Below are 24,263 nucleotides of genomic sequence, written 5' to 3' on the forward strand. Positions count from 1 at the left end.
TTTTTTTTTTTTTTTTTTTTAAATCATAACTCAGTTAATGACTGTGTCCAGTTTTGGGCTTCCCAGTAAAATAGAGATGTGGAGTTACTGGGGAGACCAGCGTAAGGCTGCAAAGATGATTAGGAACCTGGAGCATCTGTCACGTGAGGAAAGCTGAGAGCTGTTAAGCCTGGAGGAGACTGAGATGGGACCTACTAGATGTATACAAGTATCTTCAGAGAGTGTCAAGAGAATGCAGCCCGATTATTTTCTGGTGCCCAGTGACAGCCAAAAACTGACACACAGAAAGTTCTACCTGAATTTGAGGAAAAACGTCTTTGCTGTGAGGGTGACAGAGCCCGGCACAGGTTGCCCAGAGAGGTGCTGATTCTCCATCTCCGGAGACGCCCTCGCCTGGGGGTGATCCTGCCGGCACAGGGTGCTCTGGGTGCACAGCAGAGCAGACTAGACGGTCTCTCCAAACCTGCCCTCCAGCCTCAGCCCTTCTCTGACTCTCTGAACTAACGAACTTGAGTATTATCCATGTATCTAATATCTAATGTCTACTTTTAAATCAAATACAGCAGTCATGATTTAGTTTCATTAAATAAAATGAAATTATATCTCTACATATCCCATTCCCTTTTTTTTTACCCAAATTTTGAGTTTGAATATGATTTTTCTATTTTAGAAGTCATATTCAATGCTAATGTCTACAAACATCTTTTTTTTTTTTTTTTTTTTTTTTTTTTGCACAAATAATTTCACTTGTTAACTGACTCAGTGTTGCCATCCACCAATATGTGATTATACATATCCAGGCAGAAAATACTACAAGCTAAGGCATGAGTAGGAATCACAAAAAAGTATTATGTTACACACAAGCCTTAAGCTACACTCTGACCCAATAAGAATGACTTTTATGCTGAAGGAATCTGTAATAAGCTTTGTAAAGCTTACGTACACAGCCGATAAACATCATTCAAAATTATAGGAAGAATGTTCTTTTAAAATATTTAGATTTGGCTGGTTTCTTGCCTTCTTAGTAACTGACTGCAACACCTAACCTCTTGTAGAACTATGCCTTTATCGGTCATTTTCTCTCAGCAAAAGGAAACAAGAAGTCCATAAAGTTTTTAACAGTGGCAAAAGACAGGAACCTTCTCAGTAATAGACTGCTTTATCAGAAATCATACCAAGTACTTGAGCTTCTGTTTTAACATCCTCTTAAAATTTACAAACTCAAAAAACACATTACTTGCATTGTTCTGGGACGTTTTACAAATTACATTTTTGTTTAATTTTTTTTATGTTTCTTTGTGAAGTTGTGCTATGAGTTTCCTTTCCAATCCAACTCAAACCATTTTCTTCTCAAATACGACAATCCAAAAGCAAATGTACAAATCTGTCCAATATGCAAACAAAAACAGAAGTACTGAATAAATGAATATTCATGAATGGAAGATATGTTGACCATATACTTACAGAAATGTAGTTTTTTAAGAAATAACATCAGTTGATGGAACATAAACTACTGCTGTATCACAGAAGACAATTTTAAGCTAAGAGGGAAGAAGAAAATAAGTAGTGGAACAAACAGTGGAAGAAGAAAAAAATAATCCCTTTTAAATGGCAAACTTTTAGTTAGAATTAGAAAATCATGGAGTGGTATTTTCATGCTCATTTTCATTTCATTTTCAGAGCTGTACCTACTCTGACATACCTGCCAGATGTATCTATTTTAATTAGGAAGTGCTATTTAAGGTAGAATGGTCTAGAACAATTAAGTTTTAATAAGAAGATGAGGCAGGAAAAGGGACTGGGAAAAATCCTATCAACTCTTGCTTTTTTCCATAATTTTGAGAGGATGTTTGGTGAGTTTTTCCCGGTGCCTGCTGCTATGTGATTACATAGGTATTTAGGATTCATTGAAAGTTCTGATGGAAAATATGTGTTACAAAGGAGTGGGCTAAATCTTTCTTTTTTTTAACTTGAAGTGAATCTGGAGATTGTTTTTATAACACAGGGCTGCAAATCATAGGCACCCCCATGGAACACTCCAGATTGCAGGTTTACCAGTAATAGTTTGCCATGAAACAGTGCAGCTGCACAGAGGGAAAGGTGGAGAAACTGTAATGTTCAAAAAGTACATACAGCAATTTATGCAATTCAGAGACTATTATTTATTTGTTTAACCCTCATTAAACAGTGCATTATAGAGTTGAAAGTGGAGAAATGTGTTAAAGCATACTTTAAAGTATGCTTTAATAAGTTTATATGCTTATATTATATATATAATTATGCTTTATAAGTTTATAAAGCAAAAGTAAATTGTCTAGGGAAAAAAAAAGACATTCAGGAATTAGTAAATGGACAATAAAAAAAAAAAAAAAAAGCCTATATAAAATAGCAGAAAAATCTTCCTTAAAAACATATGATCTTTTAGTCTTAACTCTAGTTAAATGAGGGCAAGCCAACCACACAGACTGGAAAATACAACAGAAGCTGTGTGTTAGAGAACAAGTCATCAGCGGCAGGGATAAAGTAGATTTAAGTGATTTCTTAGGTGTTTTCCAGATATAAATGATGTTTTGTTCTTATGATTCCTTGGCAGCTTAACTCATTGACTAAAGTTAGTGGCATTAAGCCATTACTAGCCCCACACAGGATGAAAAGTTGCTCTAATCCCCTGGTGAGTCACCTCTGAGAGGCAAGTACATTCTGAAGGTTGCTGATATTTGATTTGATAAACTGTTTTTTTTTTTTCCAACAATGCAACATGCTGCATATTATTTAACACAGCTGCAATGTGTTCTCAGGGGAAAAAAAAAAAAAAAAAAAGGGAAGAAACTTCTGAAAGCTTGTGTTTCAGAAATGTTTGCTTTTCATCTCTTATGTTGCTTATTGTTTTCAGTGTGAGAAAACCTTCTTGCGCAGCAAGCATGCAACGAAACCACTGTGCTGTGGCATTCCTCTCTGTAGGAAAGGATTGGTCAGTCACTACCACACACCCTCCTTTATAATGTTAACCTTTAAAGCTTTGAAAAACACAGAATTTGGAACTGTTAATTGGCATGTAGATTTTATTTTTTAAAAGGCAGTGGACCAAATTCTGGTTTATTTATCAGTATGAATTCCCTAACTTAAATAGAGATACTCTTGACTGGTACTTGATCGGTATATGAGCTTGGAAACTCGTTCAATGACTAGGGAAAAGAAAAAAAAGAAAGTCCTTTCCAAAAGTATAATGCTAACAGAAACTGACAAATATTAAAGTTTCCTCTATCAGGAGAAACAAATATAAAGCAGTATGGCTCCATGCACAGACTGTGGAGATTTGGGATGGCAAATGGAACAGGTCCCAGGGAAAAACATCTTCCATTACACAGACACCAAGACAGATGACGATAAGGCATACAAATGCTAACCCTTCCCTGGGAATGAAGATGTTTAACCAATGTTCCTTCAGCAGCCAGGGGAGTGGAAAGTAGCTACCCTCATGCATCATTTGCAGAAGGGCCAAGCCAACATCCTCAAGTTAGATACTGACATGAGGATAATGAACTGGTGGAGTGGGCTACAAACTCTCTTTTTATACAACCACCTGGTCATCAAATTTTAGAGTACCAAATGTGTACAGGTGATAGATTTGGATATAGCCACAGAAGAAAATGGTTAAAAACACTTGAGGAGATAATACTGTAAATGAGTTAGGAACAGTGAGTTTTCTTCATATTGAATGACTCACATGAATTTCCTGAGCAGAAACCACCAAAACATAAAAATAAAAAAAATGCCATGGTAACAACGAGAGTCACTATAAAACATAAACACTCACATATGGTAGAGATATAAACGAACTATGTCTTGAGCTGATTTTCCAAACGGGCAGCTGGATATGTATTTCCCTATCCCACTACACAGAAAAGTCTCTTTAGAAAGAGTTTCATCTCTAAATGCAATAGACACTTAGATACTATTTGTAATTTGTAATACTAGTTTGTAAAACTAATGTTTTAAAATGTGGGTATTCTCAATCAAATTCTTTAGAAAGAGTTTCATCTCTAAATGCAATAGACACTTAGATACTATTTGTAATTTGTAATACTAGTTTGTAAAATTAATGTTTTAAAATGTGGGTATTCTCAATCAAATTCTCTTTGATAGGTATCTACTGAAACACTAGTAGATGCATTTTGTCCTGATAACAAACCCCTCAAGAGCAGGCATTGCAGGATCAAGAGTGCCTCCCACTCCCATGCTACAAACTTCTTTATTCCTTCTAGCAAAATAAGGGCGATGAGCAGAAAGTTGCCAAGTCCAGAGTAAGGTGAAGGTTGTTCTTGCTCTCTCCTTTGGTTGGGAACTGAGACTCTTCAACTTCTTCTCGGAAGTGCTCCATTACTCCTTTACTTAAGACAGCCGACTGTAGAAGTCAACTCTGTCCCACACGGAGCTCACACCAGCTGGTGGGCTCAGCCCTCTCACCCAACCCAGAAGGGCAGAGAGGAGCTGTCCTCCCCTCCCAGCCTCGTCTGCTCAGCTTCCAACCCATCTGAGAGAGGAAAGATCACTTTTGTGGAATGCCTGGCCTGCTGGTTATGATGCAGGTAGTTCACACAGATGTAACAAAGTATTTCATAAGACTTTGCCAGCCCTGATCCATCACATTAGTAAAATTAATAGTTAGCTGAAAAAAAAAAAGATTGACTTTTAAATGGTATTTCTATCAGTTTCTGCACAACACACTATTAGATTCAGATTGTAGTTCTACAGTCAGTAAATACAGTCCTTTTTAGATTATGTAAGAAAATAATGTCCCTAGCAACCTCTGCAGTCTTGACTTCGGCAATAAGGATTTTCTCTCCAATGCCACAATGAAATAATGAAGCACCAAGCGAACAAGGTTTCCAGTTCACAGAATGACAACTCCATTTCTTTCAGTAAAATGGAGACCAGTTCCCACGTGAGCTTAACAAGTGCTGAAGGCATTGAGGGTATATCATCAAAGAGCTTGCTGATGGACACTGAGAAGAGATCAGCACACTGATTCTCAAAGGAAGAATACTAAATCAGGACCATTCCAGTTGACACTGTTATTTTTACAGAACAACCAAATTCCCAGCAAAATCTCTTAGGTCATTAAAGAACATCTACAATGATTTAAAAGCTTGTTGGGTATGGAAATATTTTCACTATATGTTTTGAATGTACGCCCAACAGATACTTGCAGGAAATAATAAAACTGCTTGCTAGTTATGCTGGAGTAGTTCAGCATCTTACATCTAACATTAGTTTCTCCCTTCAAAACAGCTGTTCTATGGAATTTTCTTTTAGGAAAAAAAGCTTGATCAAGATGGAGTATTACAAATTATATTTGATCAAAATGTAGTATTAAAAACAAACTCCTTTCTTCAAGAAATGACAGAACATCATGATACATGATAACATTTACTTTCATTTCCCCATCTAATGCTAATTTGCTTTTTCTGTTTACAGAAAACAAGCAAACAAACAAAGCCCTCACCTTGATTTTCTAGCCTCCTCAAGTATTATTCCTAGAATATTCCATTCTCAGGGCAGAGCTTCCAGAAGAAGCTCCAGTAGGATGTAGGGCACAATGGATGTGTGCAACAGACCTACTCCAAGGCAGCCAAGGGCTCACTCAAGCGCAGCGTTTGAGCGTGGCTCAGCTTTGGTGGCCACTCCTCATCACTTCGAATTCTCCAGCTATTTTGAAAGCTCTGTCCATGAATGTGATTACCCCACAGAGTCCCAGTCTTGCTGCATATGTGTAGTTCACATTTGCCTATATGAACTAGCACCTTAAGGACATTAAAAATACTGAAGTAGTTTTAAATGAACACGTTTAACACAAAGTGGAAACAAACATAATGCACTAGGTAAGATAAATCCTAAGTAACTGATGTTAACATACGGGAAATCAGTTATATATTGAACTTTAATGTTTAATAAAAGCAGACTTTGTATAAAGCTCTTTTTAGGAAGTTTTATCCAGGAAAACTTTTCTTCAGGTCATCTCCGTCTTGGACCAAAACCAATAATCAGGGCCTTTCCATAGCACAGAAAAACAAGCATTTAAGTTAACAGAATGTAAAATATTTAATATTAAAAAAATAACAATAACGCTCAGTCTCAACTACAACAGTGCTTAACCTACAAGGAGATACCTGTTACCCATGCAGCAGATTCATGAACATGTTACAATATCAGGAAAATACTCAAGTTTGAACAAATTTAAATTTAGTGAAGTTACGGCTGTCAGCATGGCTGTCAGTAATTCATATATGACATCTGTGTATAATGCTCCACAAATTTAGTGCTGTCCACACTATACATTACAGACTACTTCTCAATGACTAAAATATTAAGCAATAAGACAAGACTTGTAAGATTTGCCCTTCAGCAGGTTCTTTGAGAAGACAGTAGAAGCCTGCAACCAATCAAAACTAAGCCCATATAAACACTGTATAAGAAAAACAGTCATCACCAAAATTAATTAATCTAAAACCATATTATACATATTAGAACTTAATGTGTTTTATACATATTATAACTTAAAGTAATCATTTACATAGCATGTAAAGTAAGATGAAATGCAAGCCTACATAAAGAAATGAGAAGAGAGATTTTGTATTTACCTTTGGTATTCCAGAAGTGTCAAGCCAATTTTGGAAGATACTTTCGATAGTTAGGCCAGACCTTTAAAAAAAATTAAGAAGAGCTTTAGAGGATATACAAACAAAATATTTTTTTTCACATTATAATTAATCCCATAGAAGCTGAACACCACCCTGATTTCAGGTAGTAGTTTGTAAAGCAATGGTACTACATTCTTGATTTTTAAAAAAATAGTATCACAAGAGGTGACACAAGCAAATTAAACACATACTAGATTTTATGTTTAAAACTCAAAAGATAAATACAGTCCTTACAAGAGCTGAGAGAGTTCAAGATGCTAAACTGCATTTATGAAACATATGTAAAGTATGAGCAGATACACTACATCTTCCTTAGTGGAATTTTGGTTCCCTTAAGGAAAAAAACTCTCAGAGGAAGGAAATTTAGCAGGAGATATTCAAACCCAGTATTAAGGAATCAGTGCAAATGTAAAGACAAAATTGCAAAGAAAGTGAAAAGAAACATCAACTGCTTTAGATTTATGGATTGTAAAAGCCACTGCTGGGTTTTCATTGTCAAAGTCAACAAATGTCTAATAATATATCAACTTCAACTTTTTTTGCACTTTTTTTCCCTTTGCAGTAACATTTACAGGAAAATGAGAGAATAGCCTGGAGCCCCACTTGCTATGAAAGGGAACAGCATGTCATGATCAAGCTGAATGGGACTAAAAAAAGCACATGCATAGGTTTTTGCAAATTCAGAAATTATATTTTCTTGAAGTCTTAAGATTTCTCAACTTAAATGGCCACCAGTTTCCGAGGATTAAAAAAAAAAAGAAAGTTATTCTTTTATTTTCATTTATCACACTACCAATACTGAAAAATATCACGAGTAAGCCTCAAACAAAGGTAACCTATTCTGCTTCTCAGAATATTTGTTATGTGTGTGGCAATGCCTTGTCTCACCTCAACTCAACACATATTTTTTCACTTAGAATTACATGACACAGATTTTTTTTAATAAACCTCAGCAAAACTGTGCTCAAAATCCTTACTCTAAAAGAGATTTATTTATGGACTGCATCAGTAACTAAGGAGATTTGTAATGAATCTATCTGCCATTTTTACTGGATGACTTTAAAATCACTGTGCCCATGGGAGACAGATCAATCATTGTTATACCTGACATGCAAATGGCAAAACTAAGGCTCAAAAATTGCCAAGCTTAGTGTTCGTGGATGGCCCCAGACATAATCACAGAGTCAAATTTTCTGTTTATTTACAGATCATACATATTAACTTATTAATTTTTAAAATATATCTAGTTTCTTTTAGAATGGCCAAATATTTAAATGACATATTTACATATTTAACATAGAATACACATTTAACACAGAACCCAAATATAATATACTCTTGTCTTACGGGATCTACCATCTTTACCTGCACATAGCACTATTCTTAAAGAAATTTCATTAAAATAAATGGGTATTTCCAGAAGAATAACAGTCTGTAATCGTGAGTTAGGGGTGGGAGAATATGAAGAAAACGGAAAGTCAGTTGGCTACTCATTGAGTAACTGTTCAATGGTATCTGCAAAAAGTATGCAATCTAGTCTTAACAAGCGTGTCCAAAACACACAGGAATTTTGGCACAATGCCAGAAATCAGTCATCAAGTGCTTTAGTCATAAGAAAGTTTTTCCTTGCAAATGCTACCCTGTGTCATTCAGCTACTGAGATAGGCTTGTATACACAGGATACAGCGTCATACTGAAAATCATAAGTATCTACAGATTAAAAAAAAAGAGAGGACATTCAGATATAGAGACAAAAAAAGCATTTATACATGTTTGCATTCTCTGGGTTTTTTTTGCAATTTTATTCTGTTTTTGATCAGTCATATATGACAGTGTAGGCTAGGCACATTATGTGGAAGCAGCACTAGTACATCCACTACAGTTAAAATATTTTGATATTTCATGCAACTTATGCGCAAACTTTTCTTCAGCAATGTCTTCACGAGTAAGAGGTGACACATCAGCCAGGCTGAGGTGGCTCAAAAGGTCCCAGAGGGGAGAACAGGTCCCACAGAGCCAAGAGAATCTTCCCATTCACTACATCTGTACATCAAAGTATTTCTTTAATGCTAGGAAACATTAGATTGTCACAGGACAAGAAAAACCCTTCAAATCATGTGGTTCAAATAATCTCAACAGCAAGCAGAAACATTTCTACACAGCCAGGATTCTGAATTTTCAGGAAATTGCCATTCTGAGTGTCTTATCACTATGGAAATCCATTTTGTACAAATAACCAAAAATCAACAACATGCTTTTAAGAGTATTGTGCTACATTCAAGTGAGTTATTTACATCCAGAATTGGTTAGCATTTAATAGTTCTATTTGTGCAAGTTTGTCAAACTTTGAGAGCTTAAGCAGCGAATCCTTCCTTGCAAATACTTTTACCTTACTACATGTTGCTACCAATTGGTGCCTAGTGTAAATTATTTAGCCGAATCCCTTCCTTGGATAATGGAGAAAAAGAAAACCATATCCAAAAGCCAGTCAATTCACTTACATTGGGATAATACGACATCATTTTTTGAGGCTTTATCTCTGTCCTGTTACTAGAGAGGGTGTATACAGGAGTAATTTAAACCAAACTCCAGGTTTTGTACAGCCAAAGGTAGATCGGTTATCTCCCGATCTGCTTATCTGTTTCAAGCCACAACATCACAATAATCATTTTTTATCTGTTATTGCATGAATCTAACCTGAACCACAGCTAGCACTTTGGAAAGCTCATGTATTTATTCTGTTTTTAGCTAGGGATGAGAAAGACAGCCCCACAATGATAGCTTTTCCCTTGGCTTTTTTTTTTTGTTTTGTTTTGTTTTTTGTTTTTTGTTTTTTGTTTTTTGTTTTTTGTTTCAGAACCTATGGTAAACTTAAGGGGTAAGATTTTCTCAAAATAAAAGCTACGCAATAAAATATTATATTCCCAAATATAATACACAGTAATACACTGACTGCTGCAAAAATCTGATCTGAGCATGACTGAGAGTCTACACTGAAGAAATGTGAAGTCCTTTAAGGTTTCCACTGACTTGCTTGGCTTTGGATCAGGCCCAAAAAATAGAATAAACACACTGATGTCGCAATACAAATGTCCTAAAGAAAGGACACAGAGCCTGATATTTATAGAGGCTGTATTTCAGTAAAGCATCCATATTCAGAAAGGGCACTTACCACCTGCTTATGTTGCATTTAAGTACCAGTAAAGACTTAAATCTGCTGTGTGTTTGATTTCCTAACTGGCTTTTTGGTTAAGGAAATAGTGCAGGGCTTTGATAATCTGGGTTCAATTGATAGCAAAGTAACAGTTTCTGCAAGACTGGGCAAGTTATTTTTTTTTAGTTGCTTGGTACTGCAGTTCCCCTGCGGTAAAATGAGAATGCTGGTGCATGCACTATCTCCTTCCACCTCTGTTTGCATAGAGTGCAAGCTGGTCAGCCCAAGAACCATCTCCTAACATGCATACATGCATGGCCACGTTCAAGGCCTCTAAAAGCAAGTTCTGTACCACACTAATGCTAATGAAAAGTTAGTATTGTAACAGATCTCTGTGTATCAGGCTTTCATTGAACTGGACACCCCAGAAACTTTGCGCACATCTACCAAATCCAATTGAAAATACTTCTTTGACCATTCTTTCTTCATCAGTATATCTATTGATACTGAGCATTTTTAAATTAATCAGGTCTTCATCAGCTATATACATTAATTGACACTGATCATTTATCCCAGTTAAATAATAAGGTGCAGTTAGAACCAAATACCAGACTCATGTGAGAATAATCATTTTGTCAGCTGTCCTCAGTTGTCCATAGCTTCTTGCTATGGACAGCTTTTTTTTTTTTTTTTTTTTTTTTAATTCAGCATAGATGTCTACCTTTTTAAAGTTTTATTCAGCATATATGCTTTAGCTTACACAAGGAAAAAAAAAAGGAAAAAAAAAGATTAAAAAAAATGGAAAAATCTTTCACGCTGATTTCCTTTGGAAGCTATATGCCTACCAGCTATTTGTTTCCATGAAAAAAATTACTTCTGTTACAAGTAGGCTTTCATGCAAGTAAATGAGAAAGGAAGTAAGAAAGGAGGAGACATATACTTCTTTGACATATACTTTCTTCTTATACTTCAATATAACTTTGAAATTACAGCATTATTTTAATGTTATTTAGAACTTAACTGGTAATTTTTACAGACAGACAAGGAATGTGGTTAGTAAAGCTGAGTTATTTATGGTACAAATAACCGAGCCATACACAAGCCTTATTTTGTCAATTGTATAATACTAAAACCATAGCTTTACTAGTTTGCTTATTTATTTTATTGCAAATTAAATAGAAAATAGCAACAGAAAAACCTAAAGAGCATACGTGAACTGATTAGAAAGATTTGCAGTCGTAAAGAACATAAGCAGCTGCAACTCAATTTATCTGAGAACAGTGAAACTTGTGCTCTGTTACAGAGCCTTAAAAACACTGAGTCTTTGCATGGCTCACATGTTGGGCAGATGTGGTCAGGATCAATTTACAACAAGGACTGTAAGCCGCCCAGGGAACAGAATAACTGTTTTGATCAAATTTAGTGCACCATGATAGGCAGACAGAAAAAAAGAAGGGGGGTTTGTTCTTATTTGGTTTAGCTTTTAGATAAACTGTAATCAATACTCAAATTATAGATTAGGTAGTAAGATGTCTCAGTTGCAGGTGGAAAATAGTGTAGATAATGCAAAGCATATAGTACATTTTGTAGTAGAAGGGTTTTAAAAGCAGAGGAGCATGTCTAACAAGGCAGATATTTGTGCCTTTCTTGACATTAGCCTTTCATAAACAGAGGAAATCTGCCTTGAGGGCAAGTTAGGAGATTTCAATGGACAAAAAAAAAGAGATGGTGCTAGACCTGTCCCATGCTGCTGTTCAGACAGAATCTAGAAACAGAAGGATCCTGTCTGTATTTCTCTAGCTAAGCTGCCATTCACATTGAGGTAAAATAAGAAGGACAGTAGCACCAAAAACCAGGTATATAATCCTCCTCCTCCATACACAAAAGCCAGTAGAAATCAGTGTCTACTACACAAAAGGTTATGCCTGTACCTTTGAACTGCTCATTGCTGGGAATGTCTTCAAAAAAATCTGCAGGAACTGAAACTAAAGACGTTAAGCTCTAGAAGAATGAAAATCTTTCAGATATAGCCTGCTGTATCCAATAGCAGAAAATTTACGTTGCATTGCTCAAAGCTAATGATTAGAAAAGATTTCCACACTGCTGTATGATTGCTTTCTACCAATATTAATCCTTTTCTCATTGCAAAAGCCTTCACTCTTTAGCTACGGTAGCTTACCTCTGTTGCCACTGATGAGAGTAGATTTTGACTTGATTGCATACTTCTTTTTTATTATAATTATTCAGGTCAGTATCTATTACAAACATTAGAATGTGAGAATGTTTAATATTTTTCAAGCTTGTCCTAATTTCAGCATTTGTATGTTTTTGTATACTAAGAACAGAGTGCACTGAAGAGCATATCTTTGCGGCAGGTAAGAAATAAAGGTCTCCTTTATGTCCAGATGTTCTTTTACTGCTGACATTCCTGTTGATATCCTCATTCAAAGTAATATCGGCAGTAAAAAGGTTCAGATATGCTATATGTCTGGTTGTACTATAAATTACCATAGATGTGAAATTTTGCCCATACATTCAGGGGTGATGCAAGTGAAATCTGTCAGCCATACTTTCTTTGCAGTGATCTCACTAAAGTTTTAAATATTTTGGCATATATGTAGGTTGAAAAATCAGACGCCTTATTCAAATGAGGCTTTGTACTAGGTTTAGGCTTTGGAGAAACAAATGAAGCATGGAAGGAAAATGGAGATTTTATTAATAAGTCTACAAATACTCATGCCAATAGATAACTCACTTTCCAACACATCCCATTTCTTTTTCATTATTACTTTTGGACTGGAAACCCAAATCACAATGTAAACAAAATAGCACTCCAAGATATATCACTGAAGAGAAATAACACCACCCAAACTAACTGCATAGTGCAACAGAATAAGTTGTCTCAATGACAATTAGCTTCCCTGTCACAGGTTTTCTATACCTTGAAGAAGCAGAATAATAAGCTGAATATTAAAATATCTCTTGTATCTTGTTTCTCTCTTAGAAGATATTGCTACTGTTTTGTTCTCTACACCTGGATTACTAAATCACGGCTACGAATTCTGTTTCTATCTCTGTGCTGTGTAAGAAGAGGAAAACAATTATCCAGACTCAAAAACGTCCACAACTACTATTTTTTTACAGTGTATTTCCCTATGCTCGTGTTTTGGTGGGAGACCTGAATTCAGTTCACTGAAAATATGCAGAAAACTTTCAAGCTGTCAAGATGACACAGGTTATACGTTCTTAGGATGATGGTGTCTGTGCATGTGCGTCTGTGAGAAGCACATTTGGCAAAAGAATAAGTCCTTATGTCCTTAACTCAACTAATGCTCGCAGTCACAGGTTGTGCAACTGTGATGAGGAAGGAAACAACTTTGCCTCTTACATCTTCACAGGGGAACTGCTCCATGCAGGGATTTTGTCATTTACTGCTTGAAAGGACTATTTCGAAATAATCTTTTCTCATGAAAAAAAAAAAAAGAGAAAGATGTTCACTCAAGAAAAGAGAAGTTTTAGTAATTTTTTATAATCTTTTCCCTCACTATGACATTTTAATACCTCATGCAGAAACACAATTTTGTCAGGAAAATTCAAACTGAAACATTTTTAAATCAAAAATAAAAGCATTTCACTAAAAAAAGGCAACAGATTGGACTTTTAAGAATTTCCTCTTCCCTTCTCTTCAGCAAAAGCTATTCACCCATACTTGTCAAGAGTTATGGAACTCTGCTCTCCAGGAAGACTCTTTCAAGCGAATGAACTGTTTGGAGAAATTATTATTTGCCAAGCCCCATTGCCAGGAGGAGCTGTATTTGTAGCCTGTTTTAGCCCAGAGCAAGTGAGCAAATTAACCAGGGTGAATCCAAAGCCGTGTTCCACAGCGGCTGCATCATTGTGAGCCGGTCACGCGCAGGAGGAATTTGAAGTGCACGTGAGGTCCTTAGCTCTCCATTTCCATTAGGGATCTTCACCTTTCTCCCCTCTGACACAGTGGAGAGCCCCGGGAAGGGGCTGCTCGGGAGAGGCCGCGGCAGCCACGGGTGAGGTGGAAGGTGCTGTGGTGACACAGCAGGCCCAGGAGCTCTCCCTTGTGCCGTTAACGCGAGGCAACGGCGCTGCGGGCAGGCAGTCGGGGCAGCAGCAGCACTGCGAGGATCCATCCCGTGTCCCACGGGCAGCGGGTTCAGAGCACGGAGACACACACGCACACACGCCTACGCGTGCGTTTAAAAACAACACTGAATGTTCTCTTTTACTCAGCTGCTGTTTCTAGCTGGCACAACTGATGTCTAGACCTGATTTCTACTTTCTTCTTTAAAATTTCTAGCCTGCTTCTCACTTACCCTTTTTGTTCAGGGATGTCCTCCAACAACATGCAGAGAAAATCCTAGAAAACAAAAGAAGTACCACAGTTGGTATGTTTATTGAGAGATTCTCTGTGTCCACAGAACCAGTACTGCAATTTTAACCACTACAGATTGCAGAATGGTTAGAAATAAGTTTATATATCCACTGTGTTGTTATGCTACTCAATTATTTATACAACATATATTATGTTTGTCAGTTTTCAAACCCACTCAAGCAAAAAGTGTCAATGTGGAAAGAAAATGGCCTTGAAAAGCCTGCTATATTAACATAATCCTACGTTCCTGTTTTTGTTTAATCTATAGCACACACTAACTACATTAAAAGAGCATTGTTAAAGGCTGCAGATTCACATACTCAGAAGCTATGAAACACCAGAGTTAATTTGTCCTATATATTCTGTCCAATACACTTTTGTTATCACGTTTCTTTAATTGCACAACCACATGCTTTTTCGCTTTTCATGCATATCCGATCCTGCTCCTCATTCCCTGACAAAATTTAACCTGTTACTGCAAGTTATGCCACACGTGAAATACAACTCTTCAAGGAAAAAGTAGCTAGATTTTTTTTCCTGGATTTAGAAGGAAAGTGCGAGGCCATGGGAACATTACCACCATCGTCCTCACTTGCAACAGTACAATATTTCTTTTTAAATTATATCTGACATCATTCAAAAGCAACCCATGCTGAACACAGTCTAATTCTAAGGTCAATCACTTTGACACCATCCACTTTGTTCCACTCAACCACCACAGAGAATGAGGAATTATTAATACGAGCTCTCCTTTTATAATCCTATTCTGCAAAGCAATATATTCAACTTTAATATTAATCTTGAGACAAGTTTCATATAGCCAAATGTATGTAGCAGTATGAGCACAGGCTGATTTCTGATTGCCAGCAGTTGCCACAAGAGCTGACTCTTCGAACTGAAACTACTGCTAACGCGAAGTCGTGTTTACACCATAACCCAGGTACACGCCAGGTTGCATTGGCTGCAAAACCTGCTTAGGAAGAAAGATGAACTACACTGTGTTGCTGTGGCAAGACTGCTATCATTAACTGCGCTAGCTACGTCAGGTTGGCTCTGCCCTACTACAATGCATTTCTCACAAGATGATGCCCTGAAAAATCCCCTTAGTTCATACTGTTATTTTCAGGTTTGTGCTGTTATTCTATATATCACAGATAACTATTGACTCTTTCCACTTGTGGAAGCTACTCTGTAGGCACAGACTCAACTTCCATGGAAATAAAGATTACAAAAAAAAAAAAAATGGAGAAGAGATCATCATTAGTGTTATTTCAGGAATGAGACATCTGAAATGCAACACTGAAGTGTTCCTTCTTGACACTATTTTGCACAGAACCTTGTAAACATCAGTCCAACCAGGATCACTGATCAGATTGCAGTGATTTAAAATCTATCCTATGGTCCACTTCAACATATCTCTGGTATTAGAAGTGTTTTTGCATTTTGTACAACAATTTTGTATGTTGTAGTATGAAATTAAACATCTGATTCACAAATTAGGCTGTCTTTATTTTTCAGAATAACCATAAAGAATAAAACACTAACAATCATCCTACGCACTTTCTTAAAGTTAGGATTAATCTTTTTCTGGTATTCATTGTTTTTATTTCAATGTCCCAAAACAGAATAGAATAATGAATTATTATTTACCTCATATTCACAAGTCTTCTAACATTTGCCTATTATCAAGTCTGCCTGATACATGCCATTATGGGCCTGAGGTTTCAGTTGTGTTTAACTTTGTCAAACTTTAACCATCCGGACTGAAATTTTAGCCTGAGGCCATGTTTTATTCCCTTCCAGACAAAATGGTTCAGAACTGCCCAGTAGCAAAGGTAGGGCCAAATGTTCATAAGTTCTAATGGCATTTTCTTTAAGGTTTCAGTCACTTTACATTCTGAAACAAGGCTGGTGGCCAGGGCAAATAAAGGCTGGATCAGATCATAAAACAAAATACGTATTTTTCTGTTTCTGCTACTACTAGTTCAGTGAAGACAGAAAGAGAATGTAACTTAGAAAACACATGCCACCACCGTGCTACATTATTAATGAATCCAGTTATATTTACATTTTTATATAAACTCACCTTCCTGACTTCTGTTGGGTTTTTTTCTGATCTGGAAACCCAGAGGCTAGAAAACAACGTTTCCTGACATTCTGTTATACCAGAAACTCTTATTCTGCAGTTTGTGGAATTTTATTCACATTTCTATTTTCAAACAGAAAAAAAATACTTTGAAAAATGAGTTTGCACATGTTCACAAGGATCTGCAAGACTCTCACAACTGAATACCCTGAAGATTCTTGTCTATTCTCACCATGCTGCAGACTTAAGCCAACAATTTTCCTTACAACTGCAACTCTGGGCTGGAAACAGACTGTGAATTGAGATCAAGGAGAAAGTTTCTTTGCACTGTTAATGAATGTGGCAGGCCTGAGTGCAAGGAGAGTAGGGACCTAATGACTGAGGAGTGGGTTGACAGAAAAAGCCTTGAGGAACTGGGAAAGGAGGCTACTTGAAGCAAGAAGTCGACAAGATCTTTCATTCCACTGCTGCAGTCACTATATGATAATGCCAGTGGTTGTATTTTAATAAACCACTAGTATGTTTCTGTTCCTAAATTCTTGTGAGGAATCAGACAGCTCTCTCTGTTCACACCTGTTCATATTAAACAGGAAACAGAGAACATTAAAGGGAATATAATAGCCTCTTGTTTGGAAAAATGGATTTGATATATTTCAAGTACTCTACAACCAACAAAAAGTATCATTTAGATTCTCTAATTTCAATATGAATGGATAATACATAGAAGAAATGGAAATTTCATGACCTGAAGCTAGACTATCTAAAAGGACATTCAGTTGCCAACAAAAAAACTCCAAATTTATTTACATACAATTTCTTATGAAAATTATTGACTCAAAGTTAAACTACTCCAACAATTACAGAATTTGCAAATTATTTCTTAACTAAATGGTAAACGTTACTTCATTGTTTTAAGGGGAAAAGTATGTATAATGCAAATAAGCATCCTTCCTAGGATCCAGATTATTTTAAATTCTCTTCGCATTCATCTTCCTTTTATTTAACAAAAGTAATAACATGTTGAAATCTTCCTTATGTGGTTTGATAAAAAGTCCAGAATTCCCCTCTAAAGACTAGAGATTCCTTCAGAATACAGTAGCCTTGCTTTCATCCTATTCTAAGCTAATACACAAGACTGAACTGGTCCATATTAGCCATTATATTTGTCCTGTTAGCTACAGGGTTAATAATTAAGGGAAGCAAGTCCTAACTTATCCCATCTATACTTGGAAGAGGGCTTCTGTTAGAGCCATAGGTCTTTTATGTTTAACACCTACCACTTCCTGCATATCAGAACACCTCGAAGCAGGTAAGCCCATTCTTGGAATAGATCAGTTGCAGGAAGTATGTTGGTTATCACTTAATTTACTAAAAAAGTGTTTTCATTTCTTCTTGCTTTATTGATAGAAAAGTTCAAACAAGGTTCCAGGCAGGGAAATGAAAGCATTCAGTTTTCAACATGACTTCTCTGAACACTCTGACTCTGGAACCTACATTGCCGCAGACTCAAATGAATTGCTTTGATTTCTTCAGAACACACAACGATTCTCACTATTTAGCAATACCCAATATACTGCTGCCCCAAAAAACAGAAATAAACACAGTTGGCTTCTATTTCATGTGCATAAACATATAAAATATGCTCACACCTTAGAAAAGATGAAGAACTACCTCTTATATATATTTTCCATTATTATTGAGCAGAAAATTAAACGGAAGATGCCTTTAACTGGGATTATTTAAAATAAATTCCACTAAATAAACAAAAGTTGGGGCTGTGATTCAACAGGCATAAATGAAGCCCACTCCCTTGTCTGTTTGCTTTAGTCAGAATTTAACTACAGAATTAATCTTTTTTTCCTATCAGACTAAATCGTACAACAAGCTATCATGTAATTTTAAGTCTAAAGGATGCTAAATGGAAGTTAACCAAATAGGAAAAGTCTAGTTCAGCAGAGAAGTAAATACAGTAACAAAAATCCAAATGCAAAAAAGCATTCCATAGTGGAAGGCTGAAAATTCAAAACTTAGTTTGGAAACTATGGGAAGGATTTATCAGAAAGGCCCAAGCCACATTTGCAGACATATGTGACACTTTCCTGATAGAAGGCAATTGTACTTGTATATCTTACTGCTTCTCTTTTCTTCTTGCTTCTCGTAATGCTTCTCTTTACTTCTCTTTGTATTTTTACAAAGATCTTTGTATTTGGGACAGCTACCAAAAGCTACTTGGACTTTTACATACCTATATTTTTGGTTATTAAAACATGTGACACAATCAATTGACTTATAATTTATATTTTTTATTCAGCCATCCATCTTAGATATGATGATAAAACACTTGGGTTCTCCTGGATTCATCTCTCTCAGTTCACTGCTTGGGTCCCATTACTGCATCTACTGCATTGTGTTACCTGTCTGGCCTTTAAAATAAAATGTCTATCTTATTTGGAGAAAAGTACATCGGAAAGAATAAATAGGAAGTTTTCTCACAAAGAAAAAAATATTGCCTCATAATATACCATAACATACTCATAATACCCATATTAATCCAATCTTAGTTATACTTCAAATGCAATTCACCAGCCCCTTCTTCGATATAATTGTATTTGAAAGATATATACTAATGCAGTGGGTTGTGCAAAATGTGCAGTACAGTTATCTGGTCTATATACTAAACAGTTGCCATATATGTAAATATTTTAGATATAGTTAATCTCAGGTTAAAATGTTTGAAATTAATTTTTTTTTTAAATTTCTGTATACTTGTTAAAACTTAGAAAGATAGACAGAAATGCTGCACAGTAAATAAAGTACAGTTGTGATCACGCCGTATTGGAGGCTGTCTCGTTGTGTGCACATACCGGGAAAGTGAACAAGGGCTGCACGGGGCTTAGCTAACAACAACCACAGAAACGTCGCAGTCTGCTCGGATGTGCAGGATGGGAGCAGAAAGCTGACTCTGTCTGAGCCAAGTTCTTGGCTGTTTCCCAGTTCCCTGGGGTCGCAGAAGGACAAGACCCCCTGCTCCAAGCTGCTGTGGGCGCCGAGCTCCCGACTCAGCACGGAGCGACGCTCCCACCAGACTCAGCACGGAGCGACGCTCCCGTCCGCAGCCCTCGCTCCAGCTCACGGCTTGGCCAGCAGGGCATGGCCAAAGCCAAACGCAGGCAGGGAATTTTAGAAAACTTCCATTTAAAGGAAAAATGCCAAAGATTGGCACCTTAAAGGAGAAACTGGTACATCCAATTGGTACATCAAGATTGGTACATCCAAACACTCATGTGCCACATGCTCAGACTTTCAATTCTAGTCACAAGGCTTCTACAGTCAAGCAGATGGATGACGACTTGTACGTGCAGGTACCAATTCCTTGTAGGATATTCACAGTAATGAAAAAATTACTGATGCAAATGGGTGCGAGGGACAACTTGATGTAGGATGTTGTACACATGGGGACTTACATGTGCACAACAAATGTGCCTTTAAAACTTCCAAGTACAGCACAGTTTGTAATGTTTTGACGAGCTCCCTTTACTGACATTTTATCATAGCAAATTATAACTCCATCGGAATGGGTGAACACAAAAGACCTTGGGTTATTATTATAGTAGACGAAACTGTGAAAATTGAAGTCTGCAAAATAGACAGTTCCCAAGGTTGGGATATTTAATATTGATTATTTCAATATCAAACTGAACAATAGCTTTGGCAGCATTAGGAATATCAGCACTGTGCACTCCTAATTATTTTTATAGTCAGTAACATTCCATTCATTGTTTTAAAAGTTCATTTAAAGCAGCTAAGTGAGTTCTCTCATAGAAAGAAAACACAAAGTTCTCTTTTTTCAACCCCCTCTCAGAGATTCCAGACTTGCTTTACTCATCTGTTGCTAACTCAACTAAAATAAACAAAAACTACTACTAAAAACATACTGAGCATGCAATCAAAATGAAGGAAAAAAGTAAATTGATTAATGTTTCACATCTGAAGTCATTTCCTTGCACCTGCAGCCCTCATCTAGGAAAAACACTACAAACATCACTGAAAACAAGACTAGTATTCAGAAGGTGGGCAATTATTTTTACTTTCCCTCTTTCCCATAATTCCTGAGGCTGAGACCCTTCACAACTACTTTGGACAAGGTGAAGGTACAACACAATATTTAATCACTTGCACATTTATTTATTTTAAATCTTCTACAAATTAAAACACTGACAGCATGTTTTTCTCAAGAAAGAACTCAAAATTGAACAATAAATTTTGCATACTAATTTGGCTTAATTGCTCTTACATTTCCAATTCCTATAGGAATTGGAAATAATTAGGAATTAGGTTTCTAGGGGAGTTAGATTTAGGCTGCAAAGAAACAAGGCCCATGTGGCCCATGATGCCCTAAGACCTTGTGTCCCATTTACACCTGATCGTCAAGCGCAGCCACCTAGGAAAGCTCAAAGCATCACACTCAAGGTAAGAATATTTAGTACACATTTTAGGAGACCTACAGGCTGACTTTTTTCTCACAAAAACATCAGCACCTTTCTTACAACCAGATTAAAGCACAGGACCACTTCTTACTTCCAGCAATTTCAGGATATCTGTATTTCTTCAAAAAGCTTCCAGCTGTGTAATAGTGAAGTCTCATATTCATGATTTTGGGCTCCCTAACACAGGCTGCCACAGCTACTGGTACTTTCCACACTGTGACAGATAAAGGTCTCAGTGACATGGTACAGGAAACAACTACAGCATGGAAACACTAATTCCCTTAACATCCTAATTGTTCTTCCAGAGTTGCTGCAGTTGCTACGATGTCTCCCTTCTGGGTAACCCGACATCGAAATGAATCCACGGAGAGGTGGGCTATTTATAAAATACATAGGGTCTGACAGATCTTTAAAGATGAGATGCAGAGCAGCCAGCACACAGAACTGAAGAACATTTTAGAAAGAGATAAGTTATAAGAGAACAGAAGAATATTTTAGAAAGAAATGTAATGAGAAAATCTGTACAGCGACTATGATAAGACTGTGATACAGGTGGGTAAAAGATGGCCATAAAGGTAGCCAAAGAGTGATGGGACACTGACTTAGTGGAAAAGACATCATCCTGCTAAAAGACTGCAATTTCAAGCACTGGATGAAGCAGCAAGTAAGGAGGAAGGAAATAAAGTCAGAAAGCAATGTGCACACACAGTTACTATTTAGAGAAGTTTTCAGTTACATTCCTACTCCACATTTCTGCTCTAGCGGAAAGAAAGGTATCTGGGCAGAGACTGACTCACCACAACCAAAACTCAGTAGTCAAGAGTACAGCGAACAGCTCCAGTACAGCAAATGACTATCTTTGAAAACATCTTCATTGAAAAATATTAGATGTTTAGAGTACTGAGCTGATATTTCCCAAAAAAGTTTTATCCATTGCTTACAAATCAGATACAAGCAGAGCGTCTGTTTTATGTATCATTCTGAAGAGAGGTACTGCTCTCTGGAAGGCAGGGGTTTCTGCAGTGTTCTCTTTCTGTTCTCTTTTCACACCACAACCAAAATTACTGTATTTTTTCCTTTTTTCTTCTTTCTTTATTTTTTCCAGAAAGTAGGAAGAATCCAATGCAGAGTACCTGAGATAGGACAAGCTGCCCATGGAACTTATGGACAAATTTTCTTAACAAAGCAAGGTATGAAGCCTCTCCTATTGTCCTTGCCAGAAACCGCAAAAGGAAGTAACCCTGCAAGAATGAGGAAGAAACTATAAATTAACACATGTCTACAAGAAAGAAGCCTTTATAATACCAGCAAATCAATTCCATTAAAAAACGGCTCAAAACACTCACCTTCAAATAGTGAACCTGCATGAAGATTTTTTCTGCTTTAAGACCATGCTTGACAACAGATGCTCCCGACTCGCTCACTTCTCCAGTGTTCTCTCTGTTGGGCCTAAAATGATTGCAAACTATTTAAGGCTTGGATAAGAAAGCAAAGAAATGAGTCACACATTGGACTAGATGATCTCTAGAGGTCCCTTCCAACCTTGAATATTCTGTGATTCTGTGATTACATGTTCGTACTGCCATGGCACTGTAAAGCACTGTCTTTGGTATGGTATCTCTATATAACTGCCACTCATTCCGTCTTTTTCTCCTCTCTGCGTTTTTTCTTTTTTCCTGTATTTTTCGAAAGCACGAAACTGGGCATTGTGGTGGATGACAAGATGACCATGAGGCAGCAGTGTGCCCTGGTGGCCAAGAAGGCCAACGGGATCCTGGGGTGCATTAAGAAATATACACAGCCCTGGTGAGGCCACATCTGGAGTACTGCGTCCAGTTCTGGGCTCCCCAGTACAAGAGGGATGTGGAGCTGCTGGAGAGAGTCCAGCGCAGGGCTACCAGGATGATCAGGGGCCTGGAACATCTGCCCTGTGAGCAAAGGCTGAGGGAGCTGGGCCTGTTCAGCCTGGAGAAGAGAAGGCTGAGGGGGGACCTGATCAGCGTGTATAAATACCTCAAGGGAGGCAGTGAGGAGGAGGGGGCGGCCTCTTTTCAGTGGTGGACAGCGACAGAACTACAGGAAACGGCCAGAAACTGAAACACCAAAAGTTCCACAGGAACTTAAGGAAGCATTTCTTGACAGTGAGGGTGACAGAGCCCTGGCACAGGCTGCCCAGGGAGGTTGTGGAGTCTCCTTCTTTGGAGATCTTCCAAACCCGCTTGGACGCAGCCCTGTGCCCCGTGCTCTAGGTGACCCTGCGTGAGCAGGGGCGTTGGGCCAGAGGATCCCTCAGGAGGTCCCTTCCAACCTTAAGGATTCTGTGATTCTGAGTTAAATAAGTTGGCTTAAACAAAAAGAAATTAGGAGCCGCATACTTTTAATGCTATTTTGTATACAGCTGCCCAGGCAACTGTGGTAAATCTGAGAGGCATCACTAAGTTGGTGTACACTCTTCACTGCCAGCATGACATTATGTTGCATGTCATTCCACAGTACACAGACACACTATGAATAAAGAGAAACAAAACAAAACAATAAGACAGACATTTCAGGCAGAAGGGAAAGAAAAGGAAGGAGTTTTGAGTCATTCTGTTCAACCAGAGCTTCTTACATAAAAAGAGTGGCTCAAGAAAAGCCCACATAAGCACATTTTCAAGAATAATATTTTTCATTTGCATGTAATTCACCACAGATTAAATGATTTTCTGTTCTTAATTTTGCCATTTTAGGTTGCAAGAAAAATGATTGAAGCTTTAAAAGAAAAAGCCTCTTTCATACATACAGATTTGAAAGTTTAAGACAGGTAATAATGTCTAGAAGGAAATTTAATTCTTGATCTCTTAACTTTAAAAAGCAACAAAACATCTGGTTCATCAGAAATCATCAGTAAACGCTAGAGGATTTCCAGGCTCTTGTAAGCACAAAAATGCACAAAAATGAAAGAGAAGACATGCAAATAACTTTTTCTTTGTTTCAGAAGTATTTTCAGACACAGTATTCTTTAGTTTTTTTTAGTAGTCTTTTAGTTATTTTATCTTCCATCCAGAAAATAGACTAGCCATCTGCCCGAGAACAGGGGCCTGTCTGACTAAAACAAAATCCTGAATCTAAATGTGCATTTGGAAGGGCCAGTCTCGGAGACTGAAGCTCTTTTTCCCCAATTCTACAGAGTAGGGACAACACAGACCACAGCAGTGCAGGCTTCTTCAAACCACATTACCCACGTGCTACTCATGAGCTAATTCCAGTGATCATATTTCTTTTCTTCTCTATCTTGGTATGCTGTACAGAAAACATTCTTCCTTTTTTGGTATCATTGTAATGGCTTCTTACTATAGTTTTGCCAAGAGTGTCAAGCATTTTTTTTCCCCTTAAGCACTATGTTTGGGACCTAGGCACATAAAATTCACTTGACACAGAGAAATCTAGA

At 37.2% G+C, this 24,263-nt stretch overlaps 1 protein-coding gene across 1 annotated transcript in view; it reads right to left on the reverse strand.

Moving 5' to 3' along the window:
• The window catches only part of CUNH9orf3 (chromosome unknown C9orf3 homolog), a 180,131-nt gene that overhangs the window by 85,464 nt on the left and 70,404 nt on the right, over window positions 1–24,263 (reverse strand). The window contains exons 7-10 of the mRNA XM_026038247.1: window positions 22,180–22,282; window positions 21,967–22,074; window positions 14,202–14,245; window positions 6,642–6,702 (exon numbers count right to left, since the gene is read on the reverse strand). Coding sequence (XP_025894032.1) covers window positions 6,642–6,702; window positions 14,202–14,245; window positions 21,967–22,074; window positions 22,180–22,282 — 316 coding nt within the window. The remainder of the gene's footprint in view (window positions 1–6,641; window positions 6,703–14,201; window positions 14,246–21,966; window positions 22,075–22,179; window positions 22,283–24,263) is intronic.

The sequence above is a fragment of the Nothoprocta perdicaria genome, unplaced genomic scaffold (genome assembly GCF_003342845.1).
Source record: "Nothoprocta perdicaria isolate Ctin4 unplaced genomic scaffold, notPer1 scaffold_205, whole genome shotgun sequence".
In the NCBI taxonomy this organism is placed as follows: Eukaryota; Metazoa; Chordata; class Aves; order Tinamiformes; family Tinamidae; genus Nothoprocta; species Nothoprocta perdicaria.